The sequence below is a fragment of the Stegastes partitus genome, unplaced genomic scaffold (assembly GCF_000690725.1).
Source record: "Stegastes partitus isolate 25-593 unplaced genomic scaffold, Stegastes_partitus-1.0.2 Scaffold21, whole genome shotgun sequence".
NCBI lineage: Eukaryota > Metazoa > Chordata > Actinopteri > Pomacentridae > Stegastes > Stegastes partitus.
In genome coordinates, this window is record NW_007577752.1 from 1,536,241 (window position 1) to 1,561,313 (window position 25,073).

The window sequence follows — 25,073 nt, forward strand, 5'->3', positions numbered from 1 at the left end:
TATAAACATTTAATGCATAGTTTATTACACATTCTAATAAAGTTGGAATGTTCATTAATATATTCCATTAGGGCGACCCATAAATGAAAACTGGTGTGTAAATGAACAATGACAACATTTAAAAATGCAGTTACAATAATATAAAATATGATATGATATATGAAGTGTTGGCAAACCGTGTACATTAATATATACAAATAAAATTGTCTTTATTATTATATAACCAGCATTATAAATCCTAAAAAAGGAGAACTTAAAGTGTTTGACTTTGATTTTGTTCTACTTACTAACATATAAAGTGCTTATGAAACTGTCTTCATGCAACTCAAAACCTAATAGATGGAATTATTTCTTCATTTTTATAGCCTCCTACAGTCAAATAAGTATTTGGTGAATGAATTTTTTGAACATTTTCTTCATGGCCCCAGGTGTGACCTGTTTCCGCATTATTTTAAGACAAGTTTAGGAAATGAAAAGTTTGAGATGATTCATAGTGTTGAATTTGCATTTGGTAGCTGCTCATGTGGTATAAGGTGGACACCATGGTCAAATCAACAATTTGGTTATTCTTAAAAAGAGGGACTAAACTGGTGGGGCTCAGCAACACCAACTAAACCAAACTAAAAATTTAATTACAGTGGTTTCAGAATTGATTCTTTGCTTTTCGCAGTTGAGGCTGTAAAAACAGAAGCTACTTATGGCCCAGAACTTTCATAGGGTCCTCTCTGTTGTGTCATTTTTACTGTATAAGCTGTAATAAGGTTTTGTACTGAGTTAGACAAACACAAAACTCAGTTGGACTTTGCCACACTTTACACACATTCATATTCACAGTCTTTGCTCAAACACCTGACCTGAGGAGGCTGATAGTTGAATCGCTTGCTGAAGGGCATGTAAACTGAAGTCTTCTTGCTGCTGTCAGTTAAATGCAAAAGCAATTACAAATCTCAGCAGAGAAAAATATCCTAAACAATACCACTGATTCCACATTACATAATAAACAGACTAATGCATAATTAATGGACTACAATACAATGCATAATGCACACATCATTGGTGTTTACAGCCTGAGGGAGAGAACAAGAAAACATCCGGATGAATCATTATTGCTGCAACAAACCATCTCTTTGATGTATGTTTGCAGGTCACGATTGGTTTCAGGCTAATTTGTTCAGAGTCATGCTGTAATCTGCTGCATGTTTTATGGTATTTAGCCAACAGTACGAGTAAAGACGGCTCAAATGAGAAAAGTGGCAGAAAAGAAAAGTTTTCAAACTTTTTTTCTGAGAAATAAAGCCTGTGACCTGAGCAGCTCCTTTCCTTTCCTGTTTTATCCATTTCAGTCTTTTTTGTTTCAGCTCTCCGAAAGATGTCCATGATCATGAAAGCCAACCTCCAAATTAAGATTCTTCATAATGGAGTTGTGAACAAACCAGTGCTCTATAAATACACTCTAAAAGAGTGAATTTAGTCTCTCTGATCCCCAGAGAGAGCAGACACATCAGTCTCGCTCTACTGTATTAATGGGACAGAGCTTTCAGGGGGAGGGACCTCTGCCTCCCATTAAAGACAGTCGCTATAAAGGAGCTAAAGACAAGATTACAGCCAGCTCCCTGAGACACACAGACGAAGAAGCGGCAGAGAGAAAGTGTGTGTGTTTGTGCGAGCGTCCGACTGTGAGAATAAAAAAATAAAAGAAACACTTGGGTGTAACAGTGTGAACGAGACACTGAGCCCAGAGCAGAGGAGACAGGAGCACAGTGAAGGAGGAGGAGGGTGAGAAAGAGTCAAAGAGAGACACCAGAGCGTGGAACAGGTTCTTCCTGCAGCACTCAGCCTCAGCAGACATGCCTAACTTTGCTGGCACCTGGAAGATGAAGAGGAGTGAGAATTTTGATGAACTTCTCAAAGCCCTGGGTAAGCCCTTTCCCTCGCCTCTTTTTCTCCCTCTCCTCACTCTCCTCCATAGCCAGAGCTACATCCCTGCATGAGGTTGACTATCCATCATGTCCATAGAGAAAAAAGGCTTTTCTTGTTCTTTGGGAATGGCATGCCTGACTTCCAACAACATCATATTGTTCGGAGAAGCTCCCTGGGAACAGGAGGCAGATTGGGGAGATGCTGCTGAAGGGAAATCCCTCCGCTTTCCAGGAGATAAGAAACAGTGGATGCTAAATTCCAGCCTAAACAGACGTGGTATTGTTACATGAAGAGAGGAGAGAGAGGAGGGGGAGCGGCACAACATTATTCATGTTAAGCATTTAAGTAGGGCATGCATTAGCAATGCCAGGGGAGGTCTCTGGAGCCCAGTGTTGTTCTCTTGTCTCCTGACTTTTTTCATTCTTTTTCACCCTCCTTAGTCTCAACTGATGGTTGTGATGGTTTAGATTTAGACCAGTTTAACTGGGTCATTCAATTGTGTTGCGGCGTTTCGTCACGCTGGGACCGCTGAAACAGACAGGGCTCTGCAAGAGGCTGGGTGTCTTTAGAATATAATGCAGAAATCTTCAGGGAGAAGTCTCGCTGTGAGCTTCAGCAACTCTTCAGGAAGTGTTGGCACCAAACTGGATTACAATGGGAACTTTTTAGACACAAATGTTTGCACAAACTGGACAGGTTAGGTTTTAAAAGGGGATAGTTTTGTACTAGAAACACTTCAGCTAGTTGGTTGCAGTGTATCCTTAAAAAAATCAAGGATCATAGATGAATGAACCATGAATTCATGCTTCTATCAAATAGCCAAAGATTTTTACTCTGTCCAACAGTCACATTAGCGACATACCTCCTCTTTGCACTGGGCGTTGTAGTTTAGTTTCAGTCAAAAATGCACTTTTCTGTTCCTGTGAAAGTGCGTTTTTCTGCTGCTCAAAGTAGTCATCAACTAATACACTGTTTGCTCAGCTTGAAGACTACAGTGCTCTGCTATCTTCAGAAAGAATCACAAAGCCTTGGTTTAAAGATTTACACTGTTTGGTATATTGTTGGTTTGGGTTTTTATAGAATTTGACCTACTGTGCTCTCTAATAACATGGATGCCCACAAAGGCCATTCAAAAACAGAATGACTATTGAAGCCAGTATGAAATCGTCCAATAACAGTTATGACGTGGTTCTGACTGATTTTGATTCATCAAAGAAAGCTCACCAAACACCTGTCAAGAGCTCTCCTCTTCCCTGTTTGGTTTTTGAACTTCACAAGGCTACGGCTCCTCTGATCTGGTCTCTAAGGGGAAATCGGTCACTCTCCAAGTTTAGCACCTCATCCGTTCACAAACACATTAAACACATCTGCTGGAGAAAATCACCCGTTAGCTCTTCCATAAGGGCCTGGTCAATAAGAGAGCTGAGAAAGGCAGCTAACATGGATTCCAGTGCTGCAGGGCCGCCACTTTCCATCAACATCTTTATAATTATCTCGGAGGTTCCCCTAGTGTAGGAGGGGAGTCTTATATCCAGAGTGCAGAGGATCACGCTGAGTGAACAGACGTGTACGAACTGATCAGATTCACAGTTTGCTAATTGAGAGCAGGCATGTGTGTCTGCATCTCATCACAGACTGTACAAGTGCTGCACATCTTTAGTAAACTCTGGTCTTGAAATGCAAAACAAATACAGGTTAAAGTGTATTTTTCAGCATCAGGATCTGTACAAACCTTATATCAGCATCCAAAAAACACTGTAGACACTTGTTTAGTGGCATTTCAGGAAACGATTCTTACTGATTCCACCTTGTTTTCAGTTTCTAGACAATGTGCTGCTCTGGCTCAGTCTGTTTGTGACACTGGTGGTCTAGAAGATTATAAGATGATGCTACAAAACAGCTTCTATCTAAACCTGAAATGCAATTTAAATTCTGAAAAAAATGTGTTCTTTTCAGGAATGGGGACAGACTGCTTGGTTGACTGAAGCTCATGCATATTTAATGCTATAAAAACACATGGCGTGATTCCTCAGATCATGGGTGGGGTCGAGTAAGCTCTCACATTAATATGTCTTATATTCTGGGTGTCAACCAAGTAGGACCACAGCGGTTTTAGGGACCGGATGATCTCTCCGAACTAATCAGAGCTGATTTCTTGCTGTTTTTTTTGGAAAACACTTGATCTTGTTAAAGTTGTGGGCTTTCTAGAAACTGCCTGTTGGTAGGAGAGGGCCAGCGAGATAAAAGATGCAGACCTTTGGCAGGACATTCAACCAGATGGCCTTGCAGAGTCAAACCAGGCAGGCCAAACATTTGCCACAAGCCTGGGCTGTGCCACGTGCACGATCACCGCTCATGCAACCATCAGACAAACAGAGGGAGCCAGCCCTGACAAGCCCTGACATCCTCAAGAATATTTTTTTTCCCCCTTCCGGACACAGCTGAACGAACCCTCACACAGACCTTGGTGCCAAAATTCCACAGATTTCTTCCAGTTTTAAGAAATAGTTGAGGTTGTCCGTCACAACCACGGAACATTTATTGTGTTTTTTTTTCTCTAAAACAAACACATCTCTGTCATTCTTGGTTAAAATTTAAGCTTGTGTGGATGCTTAAACACACACACACACACACACACACACACACTCAGCAGAACGTGGAGACATTCAGTCAGCATGTCTCACTATATTTAAGGTCCTGAGCTGATAGAAGCTGGCATGAGAGCCTCGAGAGGTCTGGATAAATCTGGGTGGGGTCGACTGTATAGTGGGAGCTGTTTCACTGCAAATGTCAGCACCAGCACAAAACTGATTATCTATTTCTCTGTTTTGTGCCAGTTTGTGTCTCCATTTCTCTGCCACATACACATGTTATTTTGTTAAACTACTAATCAAAATAGTAATTTCCACACTTTTCCTCCTTAAACGTCTCCAACTATCAGTAGGTAGCAGAGCTCAACCTTCACCCTATTTTTCTATTTTTTTTCCTACATGCGTCTTTTGTGGTTACAGCTTATTTTGTGAGGTATTAAGAAATCTTCGACTCTTATTGGCCTCGGTCAAAAGCATATATTACATAGTGGATAAATGATCATAAAGAAATAAATGTCCTGATACATATTCCTCCTATTATTGTAACAACAGTAATATTTGTCCGCCTCATTTTCAGTCACAAAACAAGCTTAAAAATTGGCGACATGCCTGAAAAATCAACATGTGTGTAACGATCAGCCACCTTAAAACAGACACAATAATGTTTCATACAATGAAGCAGTGAAAAATCATTTTAATTAATAATAATTTATGGTTAAAATGGTTGGACTGACCCCGATTGTATCTGTCCAGGAGTGAACGCCATGCTGAGGAAGGTGGCCGGGGCGGCGGCCTCCAACCCTCATGTGGAGATCCGTCAGAATGGAGAGCAGTTCTACATCAAAACATCCACCACCGTTCGCACCACCGAGATCAACTTCCACATCGGTGAAGAGTTTGATGAGGAGACGGTGGATGGACGAAAGTGCAAGGTAGAACTGCAGAGAGAGTTTTTGTTATATTGGATATGTAAAATATAGCAAACTGGAGCTCATATGGGAGAATGAATTGCAGAGAGATGCAGAGAATGGAAGATAAAAGCATGCCTTCATGTTGGCCAGTTGTAGATCTTCAACAGCAACTAATGCAGAATTAACATTTTTGCTTAGTTTGGATTTTTAAAGAGCAGCTTTTGTGGAAGTTACAGAGTAACTTAAAAAGTGTACACTGCATTATTTTACAACTATAATGACAGTATTTTCCCTCTTAGATGTTTTGCCTGGAGCATTTTTGGCTTTTTTGGTTGTTAAATACAAACATGAAATTCATTTTTATACTTTAATACTTGTTATACTTTGGCAGAGAGAAAAAACAACCACGTTTCTAAAATGCAAGACCACTGTCTGCAAAACAGCTACTTGTGATTTAGTAGTAAATGTCCTAAAGCATGCAAAACCACTGGTATAATCATTTAATATTATTGAAATGTTTATATTCAACCCTCAACCAAGTGAACATTTCACCCCAGTAAATAGTGCACTAACCCTCTTTTAACTTTTTAAAATGTTCAGCACAGTCTTTTCTCTTTATTCAAACATGACACGATCTGCCTGCTGCATTGTGCATATGCAGATGGTTTATGTTACAGTTTTGCCTGAGTTTGCATAAGCTTCATTAATGGGATTGTGGGGATTCATCGTCCATGTGAGGAGGGAGGCTTGTGAAAGTATAAACTTGAGTGTGAAAACTTGGAGTTTTGGGCATGTTAGCGGCTTAAATTAGGATAAGATTGGGATAGCTCAATGGGGAGGGTGCAAACCACAAGGAGCAGTGAGTCCTTGGTTCAGTCTTGGCTGGGGACTCTTTCAATAAAACTCTGTGTTAGTGTGTGTAGGCATTAGATCTGTTCATATTAACCTCCAAACTGGCGACAAAGTGTATATTTAACTGTTAAAGTTTTGGTTAAGACTTTTGAACAAGATCAGGATTCAGACTGAGGTTGAGGAATGTAGGATTTATAGAATAGTTAACAGTTTATGTGGTAAAAACAAGTCAGTATGTGTGTGGACACTGATGGACAGGTGTAGCGAGGAAGAGAAACAGTGAAAATCTCAGATTCCCTGCGGCACAGGTTTTCTTATTCCTTGTTTTTTTTTGTTTTTTTTTCCCAACTTGACGTAGCATCATGAAATATAAACACAGGAGTATATTGTTTGACAGATTTTGAGTTAGAGCTATATAGGATTTTCTGTCAAAGAATCACATGCACACACATGTTAAAGTAAATAAATCTGCTTCTAAACTGCAGGAATATCTGTATTTATCTCACTGAATGGACTGTGTGCTTGGATTTGTTCATCCAGCTGTTGGTTTGTGTATTCAAGGTCCTTGAGGTTTTCTTCGTGGTATTGTTTCTGGAGATTCAATGAAAAATTAATACCTCTTCACAGTCTCATCAATTGGTATCATGCTCACGTCTGAGCAGACAGATTAAGAGCAGCTTGAGTTCTGAGGGATGAAAGTTTCTCTCTGAAGCTCTTCACGCCCTGAGGGGGGATTCTCTCATCTCATCCTCATACACAGTCAGAGCACCTACACAGGCACACACACACACATATATATACCTGTGTGTGTGTGTGTGTGTGCGTGCGTGCGTGTGTGGGTTTATTTTAATATACACAAATATACAAAGACTCACAAATATCCATCCATCCATTATCTATACACCGCTTAATCCTCACGAGGGTCGCGGGGGGCTGGAGCCTATCCCAGCCGACTTAGGGCGAAGGCGACTCACAAATATACAACAGAAAAAGCGCACAAACCCTGAAATGACAGCTGTGTTCTGTTCCTTGTAATAAGAGTAAACTGTTTTCTCCTGATATGAGACTGTTACATCAACTACATATGTAATAAATCTGCAGGCTGTTCTACTAGATAAAGCGGATGAGGCGGATCGATTGTCAAACCTGATAACATCCATGTGAAGCCAAGTTCTGATCGCCTCCCCAAAGCTGACCTCCACTCATATTTCTAATTTATGTAAAAATATAAAAACATCTCATTAGACTTAACTTGTTCATCATCATTCATTTTCTTAAATAATAAAGGACATTCATAATATCTATCATTCTGATGTTACAGGGAGAATGCTAATGCACTGTAAGTTGGGGACTTCTTTATAGTTGTTGCTCTCATGCAAGGAATCAGAGTACATATCATTTACAAATCATTAAAGTTTGTGTAAAAAAAGAAGGAAGAAATGGATCTTGAAGCATTTGCATCTGATAGACAGTGTGTGCTGTGTATTTCTGGTAATGAGGGAATCAGGGCTGTTGTACTGCGCTCCAATGCTGAGAAACATCTAAATTAGATAAATGCACCATCCAGAGACTGGAATCTGTTTATCATCCTCTGCTTAGCAACCAGAAGCTGAGCAGGAGATAAGAGTCATCTTGTTTACTGTTAGTAAGAACACAGTGGATAAATACCAGCCGTGTCCATTTTCTCAACAAGTCATCATTTGTCTATTGTTGTCCTCCAACATAGATGCACAAATATAACAAAAGAACATGCAGGAGTTACATAAATATGCTGTCAATTGACAGATTACAGTGCAAGGTGATGGTAAAAGAGCTTCTCTGCATGGAATATTGAGACATTTCACAGTTACAGCATTCAAAGTCCAAACTTAGTAATTTGCATGCGAACTATGGATCTAACAACCTAAACTACGATTGCTTTTTTCCCCCTAATGTGTATTATTATCGATTGAATTGAATTCTACATCAACTGTAAAGCAAAAGCCAGATTTGTAATCATTGTTGAGTATTTTATAAGCAAATAGTCTCTTTTTGCTTCCTGTCATCACGAATATGAAGCCATGTGGCAGAAATCCTGCAGCTGGTGGGGATTCAACATCTTGCAGTAACTTGTCATGCTGCCTTCCACAAGTGCATATAATTTCCAAGAGCAAAAAAAAAAAGTTGGGAAGAAGTGAGAGCTGTGCTGCGGTATATTCACCCACCTGTATGCAGAGTGTGTTGCAGCGCTGCAGAGGAAGCTTACGTAACAACATAAGATAGGGAGTTGCTGACAGTATGGCTCGTCACGCTTCTGTAACCGCTGCATAAATTTGGGGTTGTAGGGATGAGATGACTCTTGTTTTTGAAAAATTTAGAAAACCTCTGTGTCATATGTTCAAACCAGCATTAATGTTGATCTATATAGCTGCAAGTCTTAAAAACTGATCAGACGCAACATTAAAACTGCTGACAGGTGAAGTGAAAAACATGAGTTATCTCATTACAGTGGCACCTGCACGGCTGGGATATACAGTTGAAACCAGAAGTTTACATGCACTGTGTAAAAAGACACATGTTGTTTTTTCTCTGACATTGAATGTGACTAAACTTTTCCTGTTTTAGGTCAGTTAGGATTACCAAAATGATTTCTATTTGATAAATGCCACAATAATGAGCGGGAGATTTTTTTAGAGAATTTTTTAATTACTTTCTCCAAAGTCAAAGTTTACATACATTTCCTGAGTATTTGGTAGCTTGTAAGACTTGGGTCAAATGTTTTGGGTTTCCTTCCACAAGATTCTCACAATAGCTTGCTGGTATTCTGGCCCATTCCTCCTGAAGAACTGGTGTAACGGAGTCAGGTTTGTTAGCTGCCTTGCTCCACACACCTTTCCAGCTCTGCCCACATATTTTCTACAGGATTGAGATCAGGGCGTTGTGATGGCCACTCCAAAACCTTGACTTTGTTGTCCTGAAGCCACTTTGTACCTAATTTGGCAGTATGCTTAGGGTCATTGTCCATTTGGAAGAGTCATTTATGCCCAAGCCTTAACTTCCTGGCTGATGTCTTGAGAGCAAAACACCCCAACAACATGATGCTGCCACCCCCATGCTTCACAGTTGGGATGGTGTTCTCAGGCTTGCAAGCTTCCCCTTTTCCTTCCAAATGTAACGATGGTCATTATGGCCAAACAGTTCAGTTTTAGTTTCATCAGACCACAGGACATGTCTCCTAAAAGAAAGAAATGGCTTCTTCTTCTCTGAGTAGTCTTTCAGCTCATGTTGGTACAGAACTTGAAATTTTTCTCTCTCATTATTCTGGCATTTAGTCAATATAAATGTTTTTGGTAATCCTAACTGACCTAAAACAGAAAAAGTTTAGTCTGATTTAATGTCAGACAGTGAGAAATAAAAAGGTGTTATGTCTTTTTATACAGTGTATGTAAATTTCTGGTTTCAACTGTATTATGCAGCAAGTGAACACGAAGTTTTTGAAGTTGATATGTTGGAAGCAGGAAAAAGGGGAAGTATATGGATAAGAGAGACTTTGACAAGGACCAACTTGTGATGACTAAACAACTGAGTCATCTCTGGAGGTGTTGTGTGGTGTTGCTGGTATGTAGTGGTTAGCATCCACCAAAAGTGGTCCGAAGAAGGACCAGCAGCAGGCTCATGGCATGCAAGGCTAATTGATGAGGAGGAGTGAAGGCTGGTCTGTGTGGTCTGATTCCACAGAAGAGCTACTGTTGCACAACCTGACTTTCATGCTGCTATGATGGAAAGATGAACACAGTGCACCACACTTTGCTGCAGATGGGTGACCATGCTTCTGAAGGCACCAAGGTATTTGAGCTGTAGGGCTTGACCATGCAGCAATGGGAGAAGGTGGCCTGGTCTGATGAGTCACGTTTTCTTGTACATTGCTGTGCATCTGGGACAGAGATTGCAGCAGGATGCACTTTGCAAAGAAGGCAAGACAGTGGAGGCAGTGTAACCATGTCCTGTTAGGAAACCTGCATTCATGTGGTTGTGACTTTGACACGTAGCACCTGTCTGAACATTGCAGACCACGTACAGCCCTTCATGGCTTTTCAGCAGGATAACACTCCCTGCCACACTGCAAAAAAACTCTTTAGGAAAGGTTTGAGGAACATGACAGAGTTCAAGGTGTTGACCCAAATCTCAATCTGACTGAGTCTCAGTGAGATGTGCTGGAAAAACAAGGTCAATCCATAGAGGCCTCATCTCGCAGCTTCCAAGACTTAAAGGATCCCATGGGCACCAACTGGGATTTCAACGTCAATCTCTAGTTGAAAACTGGGTGATATTTGCTCGGAACATCTAAGACCTTTTTTTTTGCCCCTTTTTAGCGATAATATCGTTGTATCTTAAAACATCATTCGATCATTGTGATGTTTTTTTCCACCAGTTTTTAGGTTAAAAGAGAGATGATACTGATTAACTGAAAAAGGAATATCTCCGTAGTCATACATAATAAACATTATTTATGGTAGAAAACGTGGAGTCCAAAAATCAGCAGGTCATTAAGGTCTGGTGGTTTTTATGTTGTGGCTCATCAGTGTACATCTATTCAAAAAAACAAGGGAAAACATGAGTGTAAAAATTCTTTCCTTTAACATTTTAATACATAGATTTCAGTCATTGCACATCAACCACAGACTATAGAGAACATACTTTTATCTTTGATGGACTATAGTATCTTTTAGAAGAGCCTTATTTTATATTTCTGTAGTTCTGTAAAATAATGACGTCAAGGATGGAATTATAGTACCTTGTGTTTTCAAGCTAGTCAGTATTGAAAATGTTTGTTTCTTGCTTTTTTGGTGTTCTCTCTAAGCATCAAAGGAGATGAACAATCTGTGAATAATTAAAGTATTTTAAAGGTGTTAGTAAGACCTGCCGATCAATCTTGAAGTGATATGTTTCCACAATGTTGTTTAAATTGATTTAAATTGTGGTGGTCTGGGGACATTTAAAAAAAAAAAATTAGACCCAGCTTAAGACATCTGAGAATTTAAGCAACAATTAAAAACTACAACAGGAACGCCACTACAGGATAATAGTAATTGTATTGCCATTTGATATGTTTTTGGTGTAATGTATGTTGTTACACTGTATGTGTATGACATTTTGTTTATTTTGTATTACAGCAAGTGTTTTGGTAGTTCGAACTGGATGGTCCAGGTTTCAGTAGGAATAAAACGTTGCATCTGTCAGAGCCTCAGTGCTGCCGTTCTGACCACACAAACATCCTTTAATATGTTAAACTACAGTTTCTCTTTCCAAAGGGTAGACAGTCATCTGGATCTATTCTAAAGTGTATAACAAAACATTTATCATCCTGAAAAATTCCTGGGCAACAGGACATAGTGATATTCATACTTGTGGAGAAGAAATATTGCACATGAAGAGGGAAAAATGTGTAATTACATGCATGCACTACATTTACTTCACATAATTGAGCCAAAAGCCTGAGAAAATGGAAATATGTTTTCTCCCCAAACCACAATGCTCTTGTGGGGATTTACAGCACAGACTTCATGAGGAGACTGATCTGTGTTTTTCTGTCTATTACAAAATTTAACAGAATTTAACAACACTCACCAGCTAAAATTTAAAATACTGGTTTGTTGCCTTTATTTTTTGTTTTATGGTTTAGAACTACTTGTTGCAGTCAGGGCGAGCAGACATGACCTATTTTGGGTCCCAGGAGACGGCGTGGCTCCTTCTGTCTGAGCCCTGGGGCATGCTGGGTACTGGGCAGGGCTAGACTGCTCTCAGTGTGGCTTTTCGCCACGTGAAGTCTCTCTGCTATGAGGCCAGCCAGTAGAGTTGTCATCACACATTTGTCACATCCGTTTGTTTGGATTTGAGCATCAGCATCACAGCGTCCGCTACAAAAATGTTTTTTCTTGATGATACAGTGCGTGATGCTGAATGTGTTTCTATGCTTTTTCTCTGCTGCAGCACATCAAATTTAAATTTAAAGAGGAGACTTAAGTGGTTTTCAGTTTTCATTCAAAGTGAGAGGGGTGAAAGGTGTAGTTTTAGGATTGTAAGTAGCTTTTATAATGTGAAGAGGGACACGCTGTTCTTCCAGCACTTCCAGATTTACTGATATCAGTGAAAAAAATCTGTCAGCCAGTCTCTGTTGGGTGGAGTATTGTTGTTTAACATTTTGGATTTCTAACTGATCGCATTTTTTGCTGCTGAGGACCAGACTAAAAGAAGGCCTAAACGTGGCAAGAGTTGCAAGACAGCAGCAGAATCAGAGGAGGACACCAAATGGCACTCTTGAGCCACTAACTGAAGATATGCAAAGAAATATTATATATATTATTACCTGTTGGAAGAAGAACAGGCTAAAAATACATTAGAATGTAGAGATTATCACCACGTGCAGGGATGTTTTTAAAGACTCTCTCCAGTTAAAATCAAGTTTGTTTGTTTCTTACTTTGTTGACACATCAATTTGGTGTTTATACTGTATATGATGGAAGACACATGATAGGCAAAAAAAAAGCAGTCTATACCATGACTAAGCATTTCCATCTTGAAAGTGCAGCATATCAATGACTTGACAACTTGCAAAGTGAGAATTTCAGTATCATTATTCTTGTATGGCTGAATTATTTGCTATTGTGTAGTTTTGAGTCACTTCACAGTGTCTGAGCATTCGTAGATGAGCCAGTGTGCTCAAGCTGCAGTGTTTGTGGAAGATTGGGTACAGATAGAAAATAATAGAAGAGAAAATAATAGAATAGAATAGAATAGAATAGAATAGAATAGAATAGAATAGAATAGAATAGAATAGAATAGAATAGAACTTCCTTGTCCACCAAGGTGGAAAATTATCTTCGGCTCATCAACACAGAAGATCAGCATGACATGCATACACAGCAATAGCTACATAGTTCAGGTAGCCTACAATAGAACAAAAAAATAGAAAAACAGTAACAGTAAAATAGCAGTTCAGGTTCAGAAGTTCAAACCTGTTAAAAAGAGGATAGGCGCTATCCGCCAAGATTCTCCTAGCTTTCGTCCTCATCCTTTCAGTCCATACTTGGGTCAGAGACTTTTGGGGTATACCCACAAGTTTATATAACCAGTTACATTCTGGACACATTCCCTATACTGCCATGGATGTAAATAGTTTAATATGACAGCCGTGAATCATATTTTAACCTTACAGTTAACCACATAATTGATAATCTGCTTTCATAGTTTTTGACTGTTAAGTGCTGCAGACTTCAGGATAACAGGTTGTGGTTGTCGGCAACAAGCTTGTGTGGTGATCACACACCAGACTGGAGCTGAACCTGCAGGAGTCCGGGTGGAGGGGTGTTGGCGGACTCTCAGGTGGACCAAGTTGGCAGAGGAGGCCTAAGTGGGCTTTGGCCGGGGTCGGCTGCACCCGTAGTTAAAGGGATTACATGCTGATCTGTGCCTGGCGAGGAGCAGAAGGCTGATTAACACCGCCACAAGGTTAAAAAGCTCCAGTTAATCTGTGCGAGTGCAGTGGGATCAGACAGCCTCCATTCACTTCCAAAAGGGGAAAGTAATAAGGCGTTTCCTGTCGGTCGCAGAGGTGATAAGAAACTGAGAGCAGACAGGGTTTACCGCAGAGTAAAAGTCATAACGATGTGATTTCGTACCTGCTCTGATGGATGAAGGTGTTTGATCCAAAGTGGATAAATCTCTAAGACAAACATGAGGTTTTGTGTCTTGTGCAGTCAAGGTCGAGGCTTTCATGAAATGTAAGTTTGAAGAAATAAAACAGCGTCTGTCTGAACACATCAGTTTCAATTTCCCAAGTACAGCAAGACTGTTCAGTCATGTGCAAAAAGACTTAGACAAATTGAGTCTTTTAACTTATCTGGTTGCTATAGCGACAGACTTTCAGCTATGGGGCAACATGGAGAAGCATGGAGAAGCAAACATAGCATCCAATAAACAGTCTTGAATGATGTATTGTTACAATTTACAGCTGATTGTGTTGATGAAGGTAATTTTCATCTGTTTTGTTTTGGTGAGTGTCAGCAGCCTTGTAGAGGCTCGGGGTAAATGGATGAGGATGGGGATGTATTTTCAGAACAGCGGGGCTCAGATTCAAGTGTAATTTCTTTGCTTTTGACAGGGTGTCATTTAGCACCAAGAGGCAGGAACAGGCCTGCGGCAAACAGCAGCCAAATCAAAAATTTGAGTGTCTTGGCAAGAGCGATTCTCCTGGACAGCATCTAATAAACACTGGGGGCAAAATATTGGGTTCAGGGCTGCAAGAATCTTTGTCATTCTTTGTGCTCCTCACATTGATTTATGACGATCTGTTAAAGATTAAAGGCAATTTAGCAGGTATATTGGAGAATAAAAGTCATGGCATCACATTTATTAGTCCTGCACAGCATTTATTTCAACAGTCTATGAAAAACAACATGTACTTATGAGGATCACTGAAACAGCTACTTCTACTTAACATACAATAGACTTAACTGTCCCAGTGGAAAGTTTTTCATAGATGATTCATACAGGATCTGAAGTAAAAAATAAATAAACAAATAAATAAAAATAGAATAACAGCAATGACAATAAAACAAAAACAGATGCGCTAATTGAGCAATTGCACATGCCTATCTACACTGGAGTCAGTTACCCCTTGACTTCACCATGGACTCATTTCTTTACTGTGACGTTTGGCTTGTCAAAGTCTGGGTCTTATTTGAAATCCACTGAAGGCTGCAAAATATGATCAGATAAGTAAAAAAAAAAAAATTAGATCCTTTCTCAAAAGACCACCCTTTTATGTAACTCAAACAATACTGTTTAGAGGCTGAATTTTGACTTCCCAACATGTATAAATGTCTGTGGGATTGAGATTGTTCTAGTTCTTTGTCTCTATTTGGGTCTTTGCACATTTTAGGAAAATATGGACATTGCAACTGTGAGGTCAGAAACAATCTTCAGGAAGGACATTAATGATTTTATACTATTTAAAAATCCCAGTTTTTAAATGATAAGAAAGATGGGTGAACTGTAGATGATGTCCTGAAGAACAGCTGTGAAGCTCAGTGTTGTTGCTCTGGCTCTCAGTAGAGCCTCATAACTCCCAGCTAATCCAAAAATGAGCAAAGAGATGGAGCAGGAGTGGAGCTGAGGTGGACTGTAAAGTCATTTAAATTATTCTCTCATGCAGCATATAATGGCTGAACATGCAAAAAAATATATATGTAATATACATTTGGCCACAGATTAGATTATATTATTTGTGAAAAAGTGTATTTTTGATGATAAACAACTAATGAAGTCATAAATATAAACAGGTTAAAAATATAAACAGGTTAAAATGGAGGTTGTTTTCTTAAATACTAATTTTCTAGAAAATGTTTTTGGAATGTTTTTTCTTCTTTATTTTCCCCTTTAATGTGTAGAAATGTATGCTGTATTATTAGTATCTCATAAAATTATTAAGGAATAACAGAAAAATATGGCCTAGAAAAGCCTTCTCTTTATAATAGATGAGTGGAATGACCACTCTTACTGGTCAATGAAAAAATTGACATTTTTTACTGATCTTTTTCTGGCTCTCAGTTTAAAGTGGCTATCAGTTAAAGTTGCTCTTCTGCACTGTCCCAAACATTTACATGTGGCATTTTTCTCAAAAAATGAACTGATTTTAAAAGTTACATGAAAAATGTTGCTTCACATTTTAAAGCTACCGGGAAAAGAGATGTGTAAACACTGAGATAATGTGATCAAACTGTGGGAAAAGATGAGTCCAAAAGCAGAGTGACTGTGTTATTTTGGGCTCTGAAAGACACGCTGTAAAATCCAACATAAAAACTTCTAAAGCCGGACAGGAAATGAGATGTTCTCCTGCTTTCGACACACTGTTTGCATCGGATAAGCAGTGAGAGAGTCAACCAAAACCAAGAGCAGTAGATGTTTCTGTGAAGGAAAAAGCTAGCGAATAAACAGGACATGGTAGACAAACGCTGTGGACACAGGATGAATTTATCTTGGTCTTAAAGGTGTGTACACAATCTCTTTGGATGAGAAAACTATGTGTGAGAATTGGTCTGTGACTGAGAAAATCCATCTAAGTCAGAGACTGAGACTGATGCTGGTGCTAAAATGAAGCCGTAGCTAATTGACTCTGTGTTCTGGCTTTACTCAGAAAAAAAAAAAAAAAAAAAANAAAGAGAACTTAACCAGAATGTAATGAAAATATGCTTTTTTAAAAACTAAACACAAAACTTAAATTAGTCCTAAAATGAGTAGAGATCAAATAAACTTATATGAGATATAAAATGACTACAAAGAGATGTAAAAAAAAAAAAAAAAAAAAAATTCTAAGGAAAAGCTGCAGAAAAGCCCTGCTGTTTTTCAGCTTGCCAAAGTCTGTGGATGGCAGCCCGCAGGGATCCATGATGGTTTCCCTTAGCCTACCTTTGATATGGTGATTAACATTTGCCTCTGAGAAACCGAGGCTGCTGCACCCAAAAACTGAGCGGTTTTTAGTACAAAACAGTTCAAATTATCAAACTGTCTGGAAGCAACACTACAAAGCTACAACGTTAGAAAATAATGGGAAACCCATTATGGGTTGTCATGTTAAGGCTGCCCAGCTTTTTATTTAGTTGGATTTAAAATGCTGGATGATCAGTTCCAGGCTTTGGAGTGGGATCACTAGATTAAGATGCTGTGTTGAAAAGGAAGATGCAGCTGGTTGTATTGAGAAAAAACAAAATTCAGCCATGTGGGAACCCATAATGAGACTCAGACAGCAACATGAAAAGAGAAAATGTGACAAATACGGAATACATGGAAGACTTTAGCGATAAACCAAGTTTAGCGCTTTGGGAAATTCTCTTATTTACTTTCTTGAGATAGCGAAGAAGATCAGTGCTCATCCATCCAGTAATTATCAGCCAACAGGCTCAAAGAAAAACTGCTAAGCTCTGTTCTACCCAACTGCAACATCTAATTCATATGTCTTAACTCTTGTATTCATATGAAACAAAATATAACATTTTAATCACTGAGCTTTAGATTAACTGCTAGTTGGAATTCAATACCATTAAACAGATGTTGCTTTGAAATGGAGTTGTGTTTACTGTGTTCATGAAGTAAGGACATGTGATCACCCATATCTTGTGGTATTCATGACCTCTGAAGTGGAAATTTGCTTAAAGCTCAGTTGTGATGCACTCATTGAAATTCTTTTTTTCAGTGGATGTTGTGTCAATATGTTCTAGTCTTAGCTGTACATAGTTTTTCTTCCTAATTTTACAATATCTGAGAAAAATGTGGATATACATTACCAGCTTGTGGCTTGCTAAAGGGTAAGCCTCACTAGCTTATAGAAGGCAAGAATAACGGCCTTAGCCTAAGAGCAGTAGTCTCACTACCAATGCCCAATGTTATCACTTGAACATTGAACACTTGGTGTACACAACTTTCCATATTGTACATATCAGCTCACAAGTTACATTTCTAAGCAGCCAAAGCTAGACTAGCTGTTTTGCTGACAGTGATGTGCTCATCTAACTCTCACAAGAAGTGTATTTCCAAAATGTTGAATACATACACAGAACCACTTTTGTTGACCAAAATGATAACTCCTCTCCATTAGCACAAATTAGCACCACAGGGTCACCTTGGTGCTGATCTTTTATGAATTCTTTACGCTCTGATGGGCAATTTGTGTCACTTACTTCGGGAGTGATTAATCCTGAAGTTAAAGTCTGAGTAATCCTGTTAGGGTCATTTTAGATATAATTGAAGTGAATTAGCTGATGGAGACCCTGACCAGCCAAAATGCTAAGAGGATTTTAGTTGACTTTTAGTCAGCGAAAGAGTCCGGCAGAATTATAACATTACATTCTTTAGTCATTAAGGTCTGGCCATGGATGATTTAGTTTTTTTTTCGCTAAGGCTGTATGTGAGGACTTAAACCCTTCAACCCTGTGTGATGTGATTCTTTCTTGAAAAAATGGCATGAATGTAGCTGCAGGTATGACTACCTCTACTGTTCTGGAAAGGAGTTCTATAAGATGTGCAGGGATTATTGCTCCAATCGAGCCGCACGCATCAGTGAGGCAGGGTATAGATGTTGGGTGACAAAGAGGATGTTCCAGTTTGAAGGTGTTGGACGTGGTTGAGGTCAGAACTCTGTGCAGGAATTTCAAGTTCATCACATCAAAACTGGAACTAATGAGTAAAAAGCAAACGTTTGTCCAAAAATATCATTGTGTGTAATTGGAACTAGAATGGCTGAACTGTGGAAAATAACCCCAGAGCAAAAGTGCACAAAATATAAATACAGGGGCATGACGTCCGCAGAGATTTGGACATACAGTTGAAACCATAAGTTTACATAAATTGTATAAAAAGACATATAACCTTTTTTTTTCTCATTGTCTGACATTAAATGTGACTGAACTTTTGCTGTTTTAGGTCAGTTAGGATTCCCAAAATTATTTCTATTTGCTAAATGCCAGAATAATGAGAGAGAGAATTTTTTTTAGAGTTTTTAAAAAACAAAAGTTATGTGTCTTTTTTTATAGTGTGTGTGTACTTTTGTTTTTTCCTGGGCGTGTGGTTTTGTCATTTTTTTTTTAAACTATTCATCAAAACCAGCCGCTAAAAGAAGTTTCAGGCTAGAAATTGGCCATGTAGTTGTAAGATTAGGATCAATGTTATCTCAAAATCTGTTTAATAGTCTCAAGTTAGAAAATTTGATAAATAAATGCATTAGCAGCCTTTACCTGAATTGTACATTCGGTGAGTCAGACTACATGAAGTGAAATTTAACATTGTCTTTTGCTGAGCTCCAGTTATTTAACGTCAGACCATCCTGCAGTGATATGGATGTGTACTTCAGGATGTCAGTACGCTGTGACATCATTGTTGGGTGTGGTTACATCTGCAGCAAAACCCACCTCTGACCCCCCAGACCAGTGAGGCAGTTATGATCAAGTTTCTGTAATGAGTTTCAGTTTCAGTAATGAGTCAAATTTGAAACAATAGATCAGCAAGTCGGAGTGAGCTCATTGCACATCCTGAAACAACCGTACTTGTGTGTGTGTGATTGTGTCAGTTAAAGAAAGAAAAATCATCCTGTGAAAGTGTTACTTGAAGATATATCTCACAGATCGTCATACTGACCTTCCCACCTTGTTGTCGTTCCTCCTGCAGAGTCTCGCCACCTGGGAGTCAGAGAACAAGATTCACTGTCAGCAGACCCTGGTGGACGGCGACGGCCCCAAAACCTACTGGACCCGAGAGCTGAACGGAGATGAGCTCACACTGGTGAGCGCACACCAATGAATCATCTTCTCACTGAAAGCCTCTTAATAGATTACTGCGAAAACACAAAAAGCTCTACAAACACAAAAGCCCTGAAGTTCAGTAGCGAGAAGAAAAAAAAAAGGTAAAAATGCTCCTCGAGAAACATTAATCTAAGCACACAGAGTGTAATCTGATGGGCAGCTAATCAGCATGGTTTGTCTGTTTCATGGTTGGTTCTCATGGAGACCTGGAAGACATCGGATGCATTAAGATGGGATTTTCCAGCAGCTAGTGTACTCGGTTTGAGAAATGGTTAATGAAACAAGGCAGCGAGTGTATGAAGTCACCCTGGAGATTCATCCGTAAAGGAAATGAGAGAGGCTGTTTCCCAAGGAGTCGAGCTTTCATGCACCCCGTGGAGAGATGTGAAAGAACAAGAGGAGCTGCTGCGCTGACATTGCAGTAATACCCCTGTATTTAGCCAGATTAATATGGGCAGGAGTCAATGGGTCTAAAGCCCCTCCAACAATATGCAGGGGAGCAGTCTAAGACCAACGCACCGGACCAACAGTTCTCAGGGACTCGACAGCTTTCTCCTCTCAACGTTCAACGCTCCCACGCTCTGCTCTGTTGTTCTTCCACTTTTTATAAGATGAGTGTCCAAAGGGGCAAAAGCTTGCAACAACAATATAGGAGGTTTAGATACTAGAAAAGTCATCACAGGATGTTTGCGTAGCTTTATATTACAGGACATAAACAAGCACCGATAAGAAGAAAAGAAACAACTTTAATCAATGCTTAAATCGCAACAGCATTTCACTGGAAGCTCCTCAGTGTTCAGACTGACAAGCTGAGAAGGCAAATGAAGTATTCTCTGGTGTTTTGGGGTGATAAAAGCAGAATGTGTTGTAGCAGCTGCCCCTCTGATGACACTTTGACCTTGTTGCCATGAAGGAGCTGAAGCATTCGTACACTGATGGAGACTGAAGTGGCCGAGCTGTGACAGCGGCTGAGTCTCTGTGTTTCTCTGCTCTTCTCACCTCAGTTCTCCCTGCACGCCACTGAACAATCACCATTCTGCTGCTACACAACACAGACCATCAGAGAACCATCACACAGACCAATGTAGCTCTTGGAGCCCTAATTCTGAATATTTTCTGCTCAGCAAAACCTGCATTGTCCATTGCATCGTAGAGTTTACAGATGTGCACGCAGTAGGAAATTGGTTCTCAGTGCATGCAACTTGCATTTGTTGCCATAACAACCTTAAATCTTGTCATCATTCACCAGAGACAGCTGTTCTCGTTGTGGTGTCAGAGCAGATCGACACTGGCGGTGTGGAAAAAAGTGAAATCAACATTTACTTAAAGCCCCCATGAGTGGAATTCCAAACCCTGTCTCCTAGAAATATGTTTTTTAGTTTACTAAGACACTTTATGGTGGTAAAAGTAATTGCTGGCAGTGTTCAGAGTTAGAATTAAATACTGGCAGCGATGGGGGGCAATAGAATACCAGGGTTATGTATTTAGAATACAATCAGTTTCAGTCTGTATTTTTCAGTCTGAAATGTAAAAGTAGTTTAGCTGACTGTTAGCCGTCATATTACCTACCAAGGTCATTGTGTTAATACTTTTAGCACAAAAAAAAAAAAAAAAAACACTAGTGGAAACCAAGTCACACCCTGCATGATATGTACTAAACTTCTAAGCTAATGTTTTTTAACCAATAATGTTTACACCTACCTAAATGCATGAAAACTTTGAAGCAACTTATTTGGGACCTACAGCTTTGGTATGTGAGCAAGCGTCCTCGCTTTGTGCAGCATTGCAGATTTACACTCGTTCCCTCTGGTGCACTTCTCAGGACCTTTTAAAAGAAAAGCATGTACAATAGTCAACAGCGAGGGACAAATCATTTCTTGATCCCGTTCACACTGTGCATTAAATTACACATATAATGTTATGTATTTAGAAGATAATTTTGTAAGTCAGGAAAGTCATAGTTTGTTGTGAAGACAATAACGTCCTATTTATTTTGTGTAAAACTGCTCAGTAAATTACATATCTCATCTCACACAATGTTGGTGTTGGCAACATATATTAAGCATTAAAAGGGGTAAACTCATGACAAGTCTGGTGACGATGAAAGCTACAGCTTTGTGAATGTAATGGACTGGTCCATCTCAGTCTTCAGTAGCTCTGAGGAGCTTGTGGTGAAAGCTATGATGTCACTCATGTAACTTTGGGGTGGATTGTCTTTCTAATTCCGTATTTTCACAGATTTACACTCAACAATTTTAAGACAAACGGCAACTTTCATCATCACCATCACTTTAGGTAAATGCTGGTGACATATGTTGGTTTTCGTTAAAGCTGTTGTGTAATTATGAAATGTCATGAACATCTTCTTTAAATCAGCCAAAATATCTTGACAGCAGTTAGGAGATGACATCGGTACAGTTTCAGAACTCAAACACCTGCTCATAAACTAGCACATCTATTACAATACAAAACATTAAGAAACTCGTTTTCAAATGGCTCCGCTTGTGATGGCGATTAAATAAATACAGTATTATTAAAATCCTGGAAAATCTCAAGAGAAAAGGAGACATGAGTAATGTTTGCATCCAGAAAACCTCTTCTCTGTGGGACAGCAGCTGTAGAAACCAAAACAAACACTGTCTCAATCTGAATTGTATCTATGCGTTTCCAAAAAAAAGCCCCCAGACACAGAGACAATGCAAAAACTGCAGAGCTTCAGCTCAAGACTCAAAGGAGCACCAGCAATCATAAAGCAATGGTCTGATTGTATGTGGCAGTTCACACTGTAACTGGGGCACATTTCCATACCATTTGCATGATCCGTTAAATTGGTTTAGACTAAAACACTTGAAGGGCAAAGTCATGTGGATTTTTTTCCCCCCAACTACATCAGCCTGAAATGAAATCAAAAAAATCACACATCAGAAGTCTGGAGTGGAGCCCGTGCATAAATCAGTCATTAAGAAGTTTCTTTGAGTTTCATCATCAACAATCTGTGATATGACCTAGATGGAGGAGTATAAATTTGACCCATAAATCATTGCTTGATGAGATTTCCTTAAGTTTTGAGCTTCAGTTTTCCTCTTTGTGAACTTGCCAAAATCTTAGTTTGAAAAGGACGCCCGCCGATCACCTCCTTATACAACACAGGCTGTTTCAAAATTAAATACAAAAATACGAAAAGGGATCTGAACAAACTGGATTCCCAAAGCTCTTGAAAGTATTTCCCTGTCACATTAAACAATAATGAGTAAAAATGCAACAATCAAAGTAAAACTCTTATTATGATTCTGACTGTTGCTGTTTATCTGTTGCACCACAACTATGAGCACATGCATTGTAATTCTCATTTGTCAGTCAAATCACATTGAAAAGTTGACTAAACAACCTGCCAACTACCGACAGAGTTTTCAACATCACATCACTAATGCCTCCTGCCATGTAGACTCATTTCTAAATTGGTAGAGGAACTTTTGAGGGCATTATGTAGATATAGTGGACACCTTTACATACATCATTTTAACATTGTGTGCACTACATAGTAAATAAGCAGTGGTTTTAGGCACAGATTTGACTGAGTCCTGACTGGTGCAGAGCTGTGACATCAGCTATTTCCAGAGGAGCAACTTCAAAGCAGTTGCAGAGAAAACAGTGATAATAAATGCATAAAATTCTCATATGAAATTACAAAAAACTGAAAAAATTTTGTGGTCATGTATAATCTCAACAGTCAGTTGAAGAAACTGAGAAAAAGTTGGCTTTTTGCTGGTATTATGATGCAGTTGAACGTGGCTTTTTGCAGATTTTTCAATAAACTGTCCATATCTAACACATTTTGCTGCCACTTATAGATTATACAGATTTTCAATAGATGCTTTATGGAGCTTTTTTTTTAGTGGGTGACATAGGTGATCATTTAAAGGGGTTGACATGTATGAATGTCGAAGCAAACTAGTTTGTACTACATGTCTATGACTGTTTGAAGGCAAAAATGTTCACATTGTTCGTATTTGTCTTTGTTGTCTTGATGGGTTTAGCCCAGAAGATGATACATGCATATGCATTCAGACAGTTGCATTAATTGTCCAGTTGGCTCTACACTCAAAATGTGACAGAAGTAGTTGGAGAAGAAAAAAAGAAGGCGTCCACAGTTGTCCACCTTGGCATCTTCTGATTCTGGTGTTTGTAATAGTGGACACAGTCTCAAAGACACTGAAGGACTTTGAAAGCACCCTGAGGCCCACACTGTTTGTTGAAATAAAACAGTGCACAGCTTTAATGTGAAAAACAGATGGCTGAAATTATCGTTTTTTTTTTTTTCTCCTCCAGACTTTCGGGGCAGATGACGTAGTGTGCACGCGAATTTACGTCCGGGAGTGAAGCTCTGCAGCCTTCGTCAGGACGAGGCAGAAACCCGGGATCGTTTAAACCTGGCAACACTCCGTCATGCTAACATGCTAACACATTTGCAAAGTATTCTGTGTAATCTCTCAGCATCAATATGCATAGTCTCCATGAACAATAGCAGTGTCTCTGTAATCTGGTCATTTGTAGTGAGTATTGTGTCTGCAGTACAGTAGCTGGATATCTCAGTGTCCATATCTACAACCCTGGTGTCAGCCGTTTACATAGGATTTAGTCATCAGTTGCATCAATTGAGTGTTCATGTACGATGAGAGGAAACAATAAAAAAAAATGGTACAACTGGTTTATGAGCGCCTTTTTTATGGGATACTGTAACTTTATATCACCCTATGTGCCTTATGGAGTTCAATAAGTATTGTTCTATAGCACTACTAGTGGCCAAAAACTCAGCATCTTTAAACAAAAAACAAATACTAAACTTCAAATTCCATTCTTTACCTTGAAAACAGGGCAAAAAGCACTGTATTCACCAGCATATCATTTTCACAGAGTAACTGCACCCAGCGTAATGATCTAGCTGTCTCTGACAACTAACAGAACTTTCTTTCTTTTTTTTAAATCTTGTGAAGCAATGAAGCTGCAGCAAGTACTTTACCATCACAAGAAGATCAGACCACACCTCCCCACATCCAGCTGGGCTCTTAAGTATGGTCAGAAGTTCCACAGTCAAAATCTAGGTTGCAATTTAAGTCTTTTTTGCTATGGAAGCTTCCAAAATGAGTAAAGTATCACAGACCGTATATAAAAGACGGATGTAGAGCTGCTGTTTTGAAGCCTCAAGTATGGAATTTGGCTGTCGTCATCTTGGTCTTTTGAAACCAGACATACTGGGCAGGATGTGACTGAGAGCTTGAGGACTATATGCACAGCAAGACTTGACAATTACAAGGTGGTCCAAAAGCATACTTTGCTTTATCATAATTTGCAAGATGATAATCATGTTGTATTGTATAGGACTTGAAACTAGCAATAGAGACCAACAACAATTAGGGAAATGTTTCGTAAGCTATAATATGACATGTGATGTGCCATTGTACTGTCAA

The 25,073-nt window shown here is 39.2% G+C and overlaps 1 protein-coding gene across 1 annotated transcript; it reads left to right on the forward strand.

The window, feature by feature from the left end:
* Positions 1 to 1,613: 1,613 nt before the first annotated feature.
* On the forward strand, positions 1,614 to 24,315 carry crabp1a (cellular retinoic acid binding protein 1a). The gene is made up of 4 exons (XM_008294600.1): positions 1,614 to 1,917; positions 5,265 to 5,443; positions 19,472 to 19,585; positions 23,935 to 24,315. The coding sequence occupies exons 1-4, from the start codon at positions 1,848 to 1,850 to the stop codon at positions 23,983 to 23,985; spliced, it is 414 nt and encodes a 137-aa protein (XP_008292822.1). The 5' UTR covers positions 1,614 to 1,847; the 3' UTR covers positions 23,986 to 24,315.
* The last annotated feature ends 758 nt before the right edge of the window (positions 24,316 to 25,073 follow it).